The sequence below is a fragment of the Dreissena polymorpha genome, chromosome 15 (assembly GCF_020536995.1).
Source record: "Dreissena polymorpha isolate Duluth1 chromosome 15, UMN_Dpol_1.0, whole genome shotgun sequence".
NCBI classification, from domain to species: Eukaryota; Metazoa; Mollusca; class Bivalvia; order Myida; family Dreissenidae; genus Dreissena; species Dreissena polymorpha.
The window spans coordinates 55,565,332-55,580,132 of NC_068369.1; the positions used below are offsets into that span (position 1 = coordinate 55,565,332).

The 14,801-nt window shown below is 36.9% G+C and overlaps 1 protein-coding gene and 1 non-coding gene across 2 annotated transcripts in view; one reads left to right on the plus strand and one right to left on the minus strand.

Moving 5' to 3' along the window:
• Positions 1-14,801, minus strand: part of LOC127860129 (DNA polymerase epsilon catalytic subunit A-like) — a 148,825-nt gene that overhangs the window by 22,491 nt on the left and 111,533 nt on the right. Inside the window, exons 36-40 of the mRNA XM_052397979.1 lie at positions 10,560-10,632; positions 9,079-9,166; positions 7,350-7,637; positions 4,546-4,694; positions 3,781-3,870 (exon numbers count right to left, since the gene is read on the minus strand). Coding sequence (XP_052253939.1) covers positions 3,781-3,870; positions 4,546-4,694; positions 7,350-7,637; positions 9,079-9,166; positions 10,560-10,632 — 688 coding nt within the window. The remainder of the gene's footprint in view (positions 1-3,780; positions 3,871-4,545; positions 4,695-7,349; positions 7,638-9,078; positions 9,167-10,559; positions 10,633-14,801) is intronic.
• Positions 10,776-10,857, plus strand: Trnat-agu (transfer RNA threonine (anticodon AGU)). Its single transcript has one exon. It is a non-coding gene; the product is annotated as a tRNA-Thr (tRNA).

The window sequence follows — 14,801 nt, forward strand, 5'->3', positions numbered from 1 at the left end:
ACTTCCCTTGAAAATAATTGTCTGTAACAAATCTCTATTTTTAGTAGCAAATAATTAAAAGCCACTACCGTGACTGCAGATTCACCACTCAAAATGTGCAGTTCCATGAGATACACATGCATGCCAAATATATAAAGTGGCTACGTTCAATATTGAATAATTTTCTCCCCTTTTAAAGCTTATTACTTCCCTTAAATCTGTATTTTTTACCGTTGACTGTAAAGGATGACCTTGACCTATTACCACAATGTGTTTGTCAGAAACACAATGCCGCCTACAGCGCCGCTTTGATTTATTTAACAAAAATATATACGTGGGAAGGTCAGATAACTATGTCCATTTAAAGCTTATTACTTCCCTTGACTTTGTTTTTTGCACCCTTGACCTTGCAGGATGATGTTCACCTTAAAACTTTACCACTCAAAATGTGCAGCTCCATGAGATACACATGATGCCAAATATCAAGGTGCTATCTTCAATATTAAAAAAGTTATGGCCAATCTTAAGGTTTTAGCACGACGCCTACGGTGGACGACGAGCTGGCTATGACAATAGTTTGGGTTTTTCTCCGAAAACAGCCTCGCTAAAAATCACACCTGTTTTGCAAGTTATTTTTATAAAGGAGAGTTAATATATATATTTTTTTAAATAAGAACCAAAAATTTCAATCAACAATGAACATATACAGTTTTTTAACTAGTTCTGGATAATCAGCAGTTCCGATTAATTTGTTTTTAATTTTCCATAATTCCACAATAAAAACAAAATGATAAGTGTCTTCGTTATACATTAGGTAAAGGAGTAAATTAACCAATTTTTAGCAAGAAAGCTTTTGTATTATGCTTTCAGGGGGGATAAATGCAGCAAGAAGTTAACCTGAACTGATTGAATGAGTTATGTTTTGAAATGTGCATATGAATATAGAAGGCTTTATTTTATTCAAATAAGCTTTTTGTTGATTGAAAACAAATGCCATGACAATGTTTTGAAATACTAATTCTGTAAGTTGAATGATTTTTAATCCTTTGCCGAAGGGTGAACTTTAATTGGCTATTTTTGACAGAAAACTGCATATGCCGTCTGGCATAACCTGTTATCAAACACAATTAATTTTACCCTTTTTTTTTACATCTTCTCACATTGACACTAAATCCCGAAAGAAATTATTGTGGTCAAAAGAATTAACGTTTTTTGCCGGGTGATTCTTAATTTGTTTACTGACTGTACCAGGCAATACATTTTTTCAGCCATTCGCGAAATTTAGCTCCACGTTCATCAACTTCAGCCAACCACTCCCGTCGCCATTTATTCTTGACGTCCGATTCTAGCACCTATGTACTCGAATTCGGCTCAAGGAACTTCATTTTTTTGTATTCGTTTTACGTCGAAAAGCAACTATTTTTGATTGTGGCGCTCGTTTGACGTAAATGATTTGACAATGTCGCAAACGCTTGCCTCTCTTTATTTTTCACGCGGATTACAATGTAAAGATCGATGACTCTTTCGGGCACCTGCTTTTATTGATTTACCGAAATTGAAGCTCATTCACCGAAACACGTTCCGCAATATCAATTACAAAGTGTCTTTTTTAAGATCCACGTTTTTTGATTACTTGATAAACGTTTCGTGTTGCTTGGACAATTCTAGGGGGGTCACCGCCTACCCCCCCCCCCCCCAAATTATCTCATCAAATTTACATATTTACATGAATTACGAAAACAACCTTTTGGTGCCCTGAAAAACAAGAATTCCGGCACAAACCGGAAGACTTTTAACCGTGTATGAAGAAGTTAAAAATTAACTTCATTCTGAAGACTTGGGATGTATCCAAGCACCCTTTCCAATGTAAAACTCATTCAAATGTGGGCAAAATGTTGAATCATAACTGCAATTTTCAGCTCTTTTTACTGAAACTCTTTTTAATTTTTGGGTTGAATTGTGCTGTGGCCACTGCCAAGTAGAATGTTTATCCAACAAACAAATAAAATGATAGCCAATGCTTCATTTTGTGATGAGAGACTTCTTTAAATACCATGAAAACCCATGATCAAAAGATTATGATCATACAGACATTTACATTGTTTTTTTCGTTCAAATTTGGGGCCTGCAGAGAATGCCATAAAAAGTACATATTTTTCCCAATTGGGGCCTAAATATTCCAAATTGAAGGTTTCAAAACCATTTTTTTCAAGTCGCAGACTTTTTTAAATGGTGCAAATTTGAGTTGCGAATTTCCCAAAATTGTGACAAACGGCCATTCTCAAAGAAGGAGCTGACAGAGAACAGCGTGCTCGACTATTCGAGTGCTTGACAGTAGAATGTAAGCCATCATGGAGAAGGGGAGGGGGGAGGGGGGGGGGTATAATGTGGGTGTGTGATCATTTAATAGATGGTATAATAGGGGCCATAATTCTGTCAAAATGCTTGATAAAGTTGTCTGCTCTTGTTTATAGGTGCAGGTCATGATGGTAAACAAGTATGCAAAATATGACAGCGCCCTCACACTACTTTGGGGGAAGGGGTTTGCAGCCCTTAGGAGGGGAATTTTTTGTAAATGGGGGAATTTTTATAACGAAAAAAACAAACAAACTATGTTTAACTGTTATAAACATATATTTCTATATATGCGACTGTCTATATAGGACAGAAAGGTGGACTTTCACTTAATCTATATAACAGTAATCTTATTTAAAAGTCCACCATTATGTCCTTTTTGTTCCTGAAACAAGCTAGTGCTGTGTCCATTTGTATGCAAAGTCTGTCTTAAACCAAAGATCGCCACCATGATATATCAGGCGTGCGATATAAATTGTCAGGTTACTCATGCATGTTTATGTATGCGTCAGCATAGTTTGGCAGTCTCAAAACACGCTATTTACCTACCTTATTGAAGTATGTGTTATATCCATATGTTATTCATTGGTATAAAACAAAACATTATTCCATGTAAGTATTTTCAAATGCGTATAATTAAATTTGTGATCCGAAAACAATTGTCAAGTTTTATTGTTCAAGAAAGCATGCACAAATTAGACCCATGTACAAAATGACGTCATTCATTCTCATGGAAAGCATGTGCTTTAATAGAACCTCTAAATTAAAAGCAAGTAGTTTACACTGTATCTTACTCGCAAAGATTGTTGAGATAGGTCAGTATTGACTTGTGACATTTACAGTTATAATTGTATACACCTTCATGTGTGCACTGGTGTGTTTCAGCAGTTCAAAGCAAACTCAAAAGAGAATGGTAACACCCAAAATGACCTGTGATGTTTGGCCAATGGTGTCATTGTTTATCGCAGTACACAGGTGTGAAAGTGATGTACAATGAAAGCAGACAATCTGGTCAAAACTGGATTATGAATATAGGATTAAACACAAAATTAAAGTGGGTGAAAAAAGGGTTAAATACTAGTTTGATATATTGGAGTCAATTTTCAACTATAAATCAGCGATTTTTTGTGATTTTTTTATTTTTCTGAGGGGGGAAAAATCAGTTTCTTTGGGGAAAAAATATACTTTTCAGGTGGGGGACTGCCGCCGAAATTCGGCGGCAACTTTGATAGATTGAGGGCCCTGTATGAAAGCAATATGTTAAGTAACAAAGAAAATAATTGAGGTAGTACGAAAACTTTAACATTTGCAAGGTAACGGTAACCGAAAAGCTGACGCCGGGGTGAGTAGGATAGCTCCACTATATGTATTTCATATATAATAGACAAGCTAAAAAGCCCTGTACACTATCCGTGATAACTTGGTAAGCCAGTTGCTCATTAGTACCTGTAGAAGTGTATGATCTGGTTATCAGCAAACACGTTGGAGTGGACAGTCACGTCACGCACCCAGCTCTGTACCATGCTCTTCAAGATTCTGACATACACAGCAGAAATATTAAGGTTAAATTATCTATTACAGTGTATGGATTGTACCCTATTTTCTACAATTTTTATTAAGGTGGTCCATTAAACTATTCACACTTTTTCAGAACAGTCAGGTACCAATTCACACTTTACATGGCGGTTAATATTCATACTTTATCTGAGTAAGCTACTTTTGCCAGAAATTGACAACCATGTTACTTGAATCAGAGGTAGGGAGGGAATAAAATAATCTCATCATCCATGTTATAGCTGGGTCGGTCATTGAACCTGCAATCCTTGGATCTGTAGTTAAGCTAACTTAAGCCAACTTAGCTATATATGAGTCGCGTTCTGAGAAAACTGGGCATAATCCATGTGCGTAAAGTGTCATCCCAGATTAGCCTGTGTTGACTGCTAATCTGGGACGACACTTTACGCACATGCATTATGCCCAGTTTTCTCAGAACGTGACTCATATTTACTCTCATCACCAAAACATCATATTCATGTTCATCATATGGAAGTTCCCAAAAGAAATAAATATTCTGCCTTTAAAATGGGAGTTTATTGAAACCCTATAAGGTCCTATTAATTTTTTGAATATAATTCTGAAAAAAACAACAAACAACACCAACATAAACTGGGCATTATTGTCTAGGGGCAAGTAATCGAAATATGCAATCACCTGAAAGCTGCCGAGCACAGTGCCGTCTCATCATAGCTGGTTACCATGGTAGCCGCACCCTGACCTTGAACCATCTCCTCCAGAGAGGACTGCGGCATCATGTCAAAACTCACAGCACTCGCACCTTCTTGTTCATTCACATGGGAGGACTGAATACAAGAGGGAAGACTTTACCTACACATCTTGACCAGTTTTTAGACCAGAGACAAGAACAAAACTGACATTTCATCTGTAAGTAATGTCGGTACTCACATAAAAAAATCAGCACAATATCTAAACAAGAGCATCGCATAACGAGTGCCACGCTTGGCTACGGGTGCAGTTTTGAAAAAGGGCTGTTTGTAAAACATGCATGCCCCCCATATGGGCTGTCTGTTGTAGTGGCAGCCATTGTGTGAATACGTTTTTTGTCACTGTGACCTTGACCTTTGACCTTAAAATCAATAGGGGTCATCTTCGAGTCACAATCAATGTACCTATGAAGTGTCATGATCCTAGGCAAAAGCGTTCTTGAGTTATCATCGGAAATTCATTTTACTATTTCGGGTCATGTGACCTTGACCTTTGACCTTGTGACCTCAAAATCAATAGGGGTCATCTGCGAGTCATGATCAATCTACCTATGAAGTTTCATGATCCTAGGCATATGCGTTCTTGAGTTATCATCCGAAACCATTTTATTATTTCGGGTCACCGTGACATCGACCTCAAAATCAATAGGGGTCATCTGCGAGTCATGATCAATCTACCCATGAAGTTTCATGATCCTAGGCGTATGCATTCTTGAGTTATCATCCAGAAACCATTTTACTATTTCGGGTCACTGTGACCTTGACCTTTGACCTAGTGACCTCAAAATCAATAGGGGTCATCTGCGAGTCATGATCAATGTACCTATGAAGTTTCATGATCCTAGCCCCAAGCGTTCTTGAGTTATCGTCTGACAACCACCTGGTGGACGGACCGACAGACATAAGCAAAGCAATATACACCCTCTTCTTCGAAGGGGGGCATAATAAATGAAAGCTTGTCAAAATTATTTTTTTAAAGAGGTCACAGTGACCTTGACCTTTGACCTAGTGACCCCAAAATGGGTGTGGCGTGTAGAACTCATCAAGGTGCATCTACATATGAAGTTTCAAAGTTGTAGGTGGAAGCACTTTGATTTTAGAGCCAATTTTAAGGTTTTAGCACGACGCAGACGTTGAAAACACGATGAGCTGGCTATGACAATACCTAAAAAGAGCTGCGCCATGAGCGCATGATACGCCCGTCGTTCGCCAATGAAGTAGTAAGGTAATAAATAACCCTTTGAATCATTTTTTTACTTCAGTTTATTTGTATTTGAATACATGGTTTATTTTATAAGTACATGAGCATGGAGCGCCGTCTCCTTGACATTCAACAAAGTCCCATAACTGTGGAACAACAATTCAGAATTCCGTCAAAAACGAAAGGGGATCAGGGTTTATCAATATTAAGATTGTGTTGAAATTTGAAAAAAATCCATCGAAGGATATTTGAGCTACGGTAGGACATTCAATGAAATAACGAAATTTTGACGAACAAAGTCCCATAACTCTGGAACGACAATTCAGAATTCCGTCAAAAACGAAAGGGGATCAGGGTTTATCAATATTAAGATTGTGTTGAAATTTGAAAAAAATCCATCGAAGGATATTTGAGCTACAGTAGGACATTCAATGAAATCACGAAATTTTGACGAACAAAGTCCCATAACTCTGGAACGACAATTCAGAATTCCGTCAAAAACGAAAGGGGATCAGGGTTTATCAATATTAAGATTGTGTTGAAATTTGAAAAAAATCCATCGAAGGATATTTGAGCTACAGTAGGACATTCAATGAAATCACGAAATTTTGACGAACAAAGTCCCATAACTCTGGAACGACAATTCAGAATTCCGTCAAAAACGAAAGGGGATCAGGGTTTATCAATATTAAGATTGTGTTAAAATTTGAAGAAAATCTGTCAAAGGATATTTGACGTAGCGTACGACATTAACAGACGGACGGACGGACAGACGGATGCGGGGTATACCATAATACGTCCCGTCATAGACGGGCGTATAAAAACTCTGCAAAACAGTTATTATAGAGAAAATCTAAGGCCTGTAACTGCCAAAAATCCAAGGATGGGAACGAAACTCACTTCATCTGTAAGTCATGTAAGTAGACTCGCATTCCAAAAATCAGCTCAATATCTTAAAGTATTTTGTAAAAGCAACTCTGGAAAACAGTTATTATAGAGAACATTTTTAAGCCCAAGGCTGTAACTTGGCCAAAAAGCAATGAACCTGAACAAAACTCACACTTTATCTGTTAGTCATGTAGGTACACTCACACACAAAAAATCAGATAAGATTTGAAAGCTTTTCGTTTATTTTTTTTTCTCCAGAAAACGGAAATTTTCGAAGTCCAAGGCCCATAACTGCGCCACAAAACAAAACTCACAATTTAAGTAAGTCATGTAGGTAGACTCACATACCAAGAATCAGCTCAATATTTGAATGTGTTGCATAAATTAACTTGTAAACGGTTCTTATAGAGAAAATGTCTTAGTCCAAGGCCCACAACTTCGCCAAAAATCAATGGACTGGAATAAACTCAATTTACATCTGTAGGTCATGTAGGTAGACTCACACATCAATTATAAGCTCAACATCTGAAAGCGTTGCGTAAAAAACTTCCTGAAAACGGAATGCCAGACAAACTGATGGACAGTGCTAATTCCCATCCTTATTGCATTCACAACGTCCCACATGCATCAAACATTGTTCCTACCTCAATAATTGTGTCCACGGCCATGCTTGCTATATCCAACTCAACACAGACGGTCGAGTAGGCACCAGAATTGTTGATCTCCGTCGTTAAATTTTCCACCTCGATTCCGATCCGGTTGTCATCCGCTTCCTTCCCGCCAAGATCAGGCCGCTCTGTGGGAGAGCACCACAGCACATGATTGTGTCGGTTCAGGTGTCGGGCGAAGAATATATCACAGCCGGACATGGTGATGTCCTTTGGCAGGTTGCCAACGGGAATATGGAGGTACCTGCACTGCTCCATCATGGCCTGGGAAGAAAAGTGTTTATATGAGCCTTGTTCTGAGAAAACTGGGCTTAATGCCTGTGCGTAAAGTGTCGTCCCAGATTAGCCGGTGCAGTCCGCACAGGCTAATCAGAGACGATACTTTCCGCCTAAACTTGATTTTTGGTAAGGAGGGACTTCCTTGAAACTAAAAATACCATAATAGCGTAATGTTGTCCCTGATTAGCCTATGCAGACTGCACAGGCTAATCTGGGATGACACTTTTTGCACATGCATTTAGCCCAGTTTTCTCAGAACAAGGCTCATATTATTAATGCTATGATCCAAATTACTTATTAGCAATCCTGCATATTGTGAAATTTTGATTGATACTTAAACAGATTGGTTCATTAAGGAGGGCTAGTAACTCTTCCTTGATAACAAGTAATAATATAACAATATGAATTTGCTTGGTACAACAGAAAATTACAATGTTCTGGTAAACATACCGTTGCATACTTTTATTGCATGTTATTTCTTGCCTTACCTTCATTCCTGTGTAATGCAATCATTTCAATATTTCTATCTTAAATACATCTAAGAAAACATTTGTATGGGTTTCATTAACTATCTTTTCTTTGCTTGAACAATCCTATGATAATATTTTGCGAAATGATTTCATCAACCTTGTCAGTCTACTCTACACTTTTTAAAATATGTGTTTTAGTAAATTATTTCAATTGTGTAATGCATGGGTATGTGATAAGAAAGATCAGACACTTGTCATTTGATGCAAAATTTTATTAAAACTCACCCAAGTATTGATTTGTTAGTAAAAAAGCTTTGAGTTAACTCACCAAAGACTCATTAACTAACATTAACTAACACAATTCCTGAACTTGTTAAATCAATTATGATATGAAATGAAACCTCAAGCCAGATCCTAAGTATATCTATCCTACCCACTTACGGGACCATAAAACAATGTATGCCTTTATAGATTACAGAGTAGCTCGTGTTCAGACTGCACTATTGCTGGACACATATGACATAAGATCCATTTTCACATGACACACTAGAGAACTCGTGTGTTGCAAGTAACACTGGAAGTATCCTAGAGACAGATGACAGACCAGCATTGAAAGTCTATCCTTAATTCTAGCCCTTCATTAATTGAGTCACGTTCTAAGAAAACAGGGCATTATGCATGTGCGTAAAGTGTCGTCCCAGATTAGCCTATGCAGTCCGCACAGGCTAATCAGGGACAAAACTTTCCGCTTATGTGACATTTTTCGTTTTAATGAAGTCTCTTCTAAGCAAAAATCCAATTTAGGCGAAGTTTCGTCCCTGATAAGCCTGTGCGGACTGCACAGGCTAATCTGGGACGACACTTTACGCACATGCATTATGCCCAGTTTTCCCAGAACACAACTCAATTATACAATTTGGGAACCAGCTCAAGGAGCATAACAGTGGGACACGTACATGGAGAATGACATCGATGTTCATGTAGTGCTGCAACATGCGCCGGCATCCAACCCTCTGCCAGTCCAGAACACTGTACAGGGTCTCACTGGGGACAGAATAACATGTAGCATGCACCCTTTCCCACTTAGATACGTATTTTCATGTGTTCTTGTCCCTTAGAAAGTTTAATTTAATTTAAGACCTTTTATATATTTTTTATACTAAATTCAAGTTTTAAAGGATTCCTTCCCAACCCTTAGATAATGATGAGCAGAAAACAGCATAAAAAAATAGAACAGACCAGGGCCCTCACACTACTTTGGGGGAAGGGGTCCGCAGCCCTTAGGAGGGGGAATTTTCGCGGCGTTTCCCTTTTTTGGGGAATTTTTTACTTACTCTCTCATTATTTCATTTGTACATGTTTGCAATATATTCATTGCATTTTTCATAATTTAGTATGTTTGAAAAGATTAAATTGAAATAGTATTGAGATATAATAATCATGAGACACATCTTTCTATTAAAAAAAAAAAAAAAAAAAAATTATTAGGGGAAAAAAGTCTACTTTTCAGGTGGGGGACTGCCGCCGAATTTCGGCGGCAGATTTGATAGATTGAGGGCCCTGCAGACTGAGAGTTACTCCCAGGCAGTTCTGGCCCCGTGTTCACAAAACGATTTTGCATCGAAAATCGATTTTAACTGACATAAATTTTCATTTTTGCCTATCAACTACAATGGAAATCCATTTTCAATGACAAGCAAAATCGATTTTCAATTGCAAAAAATGTTTTGTGAACACATTGCCAGGTTTAATGCTGTTTGCACATAGCAATTTTCACTTTGCTTCTGGGTGGGAAAGGGTTACGTATTATCATTGCTGTTTGACATAAGCATATCATGGAGTTTATTGCATGCTATAATCATCGACAGCACTCCACTGGTTTTGCTGCACACTAATTATTGCCATGTAGCTTATAAACAAGACATACATGAAAACAAGAGATGTGTTTGTCAGAAACACAATGCCCCCTACTGCGCCGCTTTGAAGCCATATATTTGACCTTTGACCTTGAAGGATGACCATGACCTTTCACCACTCAAAATGTGCAGCTCCATGAGATACACATGCATGCCAAATATCAAGTTGCTATCTTCAATATTGCAAAAGTTACGGCCAATGTTAAAGTTTGACGCGAACAAACCAACAAACAAACAGATAGGGTAAAAACAATAAAAACAGGCTATTTGTATGTGCACAAAGTGCATGTGCAGTCCATATAGGTGGATTTGTAATTTATATTTACAATAGAGTTGTTAGAAACATTGAAAAACAACAACTTTGTCACAGACAAAACTGAAGCCACTACCAGGTGAACTTTGTCCAAGTAAGAACATGATGTTTATAAAAGTTATTAAACTAGCTTAAGTTCTTTTATTCAGATATTATCAGATTTAAATAGCAAGAGAAGACATAAATTTTACTAGAAGCACTTGTGTACCTGTCAGCTATGTGTATAGGCACTAAAGGGAAGTCCCCCAGGCCAGGCATATCAGATATCAGGTGCTGGAAATCTGAAAGAATACATCAATACAACACATGATTTGAGTTTAGTAAACTGAAAATAACATTAACGTAACATTACTTGAGCCACTTAAGGTAGTGCACCTCTAATGATTTCCCGCGATTTCTTCGAAGGTTGAAGAGCCTACTATTAGGTGCCGTAGCCTAGTGGTTAAGGCGATAGACTAGTAATCTTTTGGGATATTCCCGCGCAGGTTCGAATCCTGCCGACGACGTATACTTTTTTCGACGCGTTTTATTTATTTTCTAACGTAATTTGATTTAATATGGCATATAAGCTATATTTATTGTTAAATATGATGCAATTTTTATGCACATTCTTCAATTATTAAAATTAAAACAACGTTATGGCGAAATTGGGTGATTTACTGTTGAAAATACGAACCATGCATGTTGCATTTTTATTTTTATTTCAAAAAGTAAACGGTAAATCTGTCTACTTCTTGGTATTTTTGCTGTATATAGTGTTTCTATAAAAACTAAGTTTAAAATATGACTTAAATGATACTATTTTGAATTTTATGACACTTTGTTTTTAACCGACCCAATTTTTACTTGGCTGAAATCACTTACATTTCATGGCGCTCTTCCATAGATAAAAATTTGTAAAAATTAAATGTCTGTAAAAGAATACTTATTTCATCTTGTTTAAACTTTTAACACCTTTACAGCATCTGTACACACCAACTGCATGCCCATATTTGGAAATTTGAATGAATTATGGAACTTTTATATACCCCAGGGGTGAAAATAAACTGGACAAAAGCCGAGCGTGGGGGTGGTTTTGAAAAAATCGGTATATTTTTTTAAAAAGCATGGAAAGCCTACCTACAAATTTGCATGTAGATCAGTGAAATGATGCTGATTAAAAAAATAATTAATTAGATTATATTTGGATATGTGCCCATTAGAGGTGCGCTACCTTAATTATAAAATGAGTCGTATGCAATCTGCTGCGAGCGTAGCCCCATACAAGCCTGTGCATTTGCGCAGTCTAATCAGGAGCTTCATAGTCTACTGTAAAGCCACGCAAGGTAACGTTGTCTCATAAGCAGACAGAGTAGCTCCTAGGCCGACTATATTAATGTACAGGCTGGTCTCGAGCCTCCCTGGCAGCATATGGCATAATACCCACTTTCTAGGAGTAGCTCATTTAATGATTTAATTAATAAATAGTTTTACACACAAATATACAAACAAACATAACAAGAGATTGCCAAGCAATATTGTCCCCTACCGGTGAAACTCCACCATTGTCAGTGTTGTTTTATGTGTGTGTTTTTTTTATATAGTTGTTGCCATAGCAACCAGAATTTTTGACATAGGAACAAAATGAAATGACGTGCACAGGCTTCCTGAAAAGTCCCAAAAAGTGCATCTCAATCGGACAGGCTAACTTTTCCATCAGCCTGTCCGATTGACAGGCACTTTTTCAAAAATTCACCTGACCGAACAGCACGAGTTTATAACAATGTGCAGCCTGTGTATAAGTACACTTGATAAAGTAAAAAAAAACACTTGCGTGTTCTAGTGATTACAGTGTATGATGGACAACAGCTTTAAATTCTAGTCAGACTCAAAGGAAAATATATATTTGTATTGGGATCGGATGCATGTAATAGGCTATTTTATATGATTTATTCGCAATATTGAGGGTTGAAAAAGTCTGGGGACAAAAAGGCCTCACATCAAAATGCTTAATTTACAAAGATTTTCAGAGGAAACTGTACGATTGAAAAGAATCGTGTTTAACTCACCTGTTTAACTCGCAGATTGCAAAAAGTCTCTGCTCATGTGCATTCTTGGTTCAGGAGTAAACTGTGATGTTTCTGATGTTTCGATAATCCCGTTTTAAAGTTTACAGTTTCGATTCATATTGATTGTTTTGATATGGCACAGTAATATGTCGGACCAATAAAATTGACGTTTTCGAAAAAAACAACAAAGGGAGAGCACTATTAACAACTAGTGACTCGTTAGTGTTCTTAATGACCAAAAGGCTCGAAATTCAAAAAAAGAGTGATTCTAATGCGTTGTTTCCGTTCTTTTGGCAAGTATTAGACTTTTCGGTATTTAGTCATAACTTTTTTGGCCTTTTCAGGAAGCCTGGGTGCATAATCTCCATATTGCCATCTATCCATGTTTCAAGTTTTATGAAAAAATATGAAGAACTTTTAAAATTATCGCAGGATCCAGAAAAGTGTGACGGACAGAGCGCAAACCATAAGTCCCCTCCCGTTTCACCGGTAAGGGACAAAAATGGCTATGCAAGGATTTTTCAAAGGAGATTCAAAGATTCAACTTAAAATGCATCTTACAAACAAACTTTGAATTTGTTTTGGTCCTTACTAGACTTGCGACACCTTAAGGGTTTCGCGGGATGGAATGAGTGGAGAGATGAAATCAAATTGAAAATCGATTATTTCTAAAAAAAAATGGTACGAAAAAAAATGCGGGTAGGAAAAAATAACAAATTTGGGTACGAAAACAAATTTGAGTACGATAAAAAGGGTACAAACAAAATAAGGGAACGAAAAAACTATTTTGGTACGAAAAAAATGGGTACAAATAAAAAATAAGGTACGAAAAAATTTGTGTACGAAAAAAAAATTAGTACGAACAAATGGGTACGAAGAAATTTGGGTACGAACAAATTTGTGTACGAAAAAATTGGGTACAAAAAAATGTGGGTACGAAAAAAAAATTGGTTATGAAAAAAAATTAGGGTACGAAAAACTATTTGGGTACGAAAAAAAAGGTTCAAATAAAAATTTGGGTACAAAAAAAATTGGGAACAAAACGAATTTGGGTACGAAAAAAATTTGAGTACGAACAAATGGGTTCAAAGAAATTTGGGTTCAAAGAAATTTGGGTTCGAACAAATTTGTGTAAAAAAAAAATTGGGTACGAAAAAAAATTTGGTTATGAAAACCTATAGGGAACGAAAAAATTAGGGTACAAAAAACTATTTGGGTACGAAAAAAAAGGGTACATATATAAATTTGGGTACAAAAAAAATTGGGTACGAAACAAATTTGTGCACCGACGGACAGACGAAGCGGCGACTATATGCTCCCCCTAAAAAATTTGGGGGGGGGAGCATAATAAACAAGTTATGGCAATTTAAAGGTGGTACGCAAACTTAATAATAGATTTATCAATTATATGCTTATTCTAAGTGAAAACAAGGGACAAAATTGTCACAAAACCAGGTTTTCATTGTGAAAAAAAAATCTGATAAAGGGAGAAAACTCAAACTGAACTTTTGAAATGACCAAAAAAAATTAACCCCCTTTGAAAGTTTTTTTTTTTTAAATCTATTTTTAGTTGTGGCGGCCTTGACATTGGAGATATTGACGTGATTCTTTCGTGGGACACACCGTCCCATGATGGTGAACAAATGTGCCAAATGATTTTAAAATCTCACAATGAATGACATAGTTATGGCCAGGACAAGCTCATTTATGGCCATTTTTGAACTTTGAACTCAAAGTGTGACCTTGACCTTGGAGATATCGACGTAATTATTTCGCGCGACACACCCTCCAATGATGGTGAACAAATGTGCCAAATGATTTTAAAATCTGACGATGAACGACATAGTTATGGCTCGGACAAGCTCATTTATGGCCATTTTTGACCTTTGAACTCAAAGTGTGACCTTGACCTTGGAGATATCGACGTAATTATTTCGCGCGACACACTGTCCAATGATGGTGAACAAATGTGCCAAATGATTTTAAAATCTGACAATGAACGACATAGTTATGGCCCGGACAAGCTTATTCCGCCAGCCCGCCAGCCAGCCCGCCCGCATTCGCCAATCTAATAACCAGTTTTTTCCTTCGGAAAACCTGGTTAAAAAGGCCATAATTGTTACAAAATGCTTGATACAGTTATCTGCTCTTGTTTATACATTGGGGTCATGTTGGTTAATAAGCAAAATACATGGTGTATGAACGCAATATGTCAAGGGACATAAAAAATATTTGAGGTCATATGCAAACTTTAACATAGATTTATCAATAATATGCATATTATTCTAAGTGAAAAAGGGCCTAATTCTGTTAAAATGCTTGATACAGTAAATGAGTTGTCTGCTCTTGTTTATAGATTGGGTTTATGTCGGTAATGAAGTATGCAAAATATAAAAGCAATA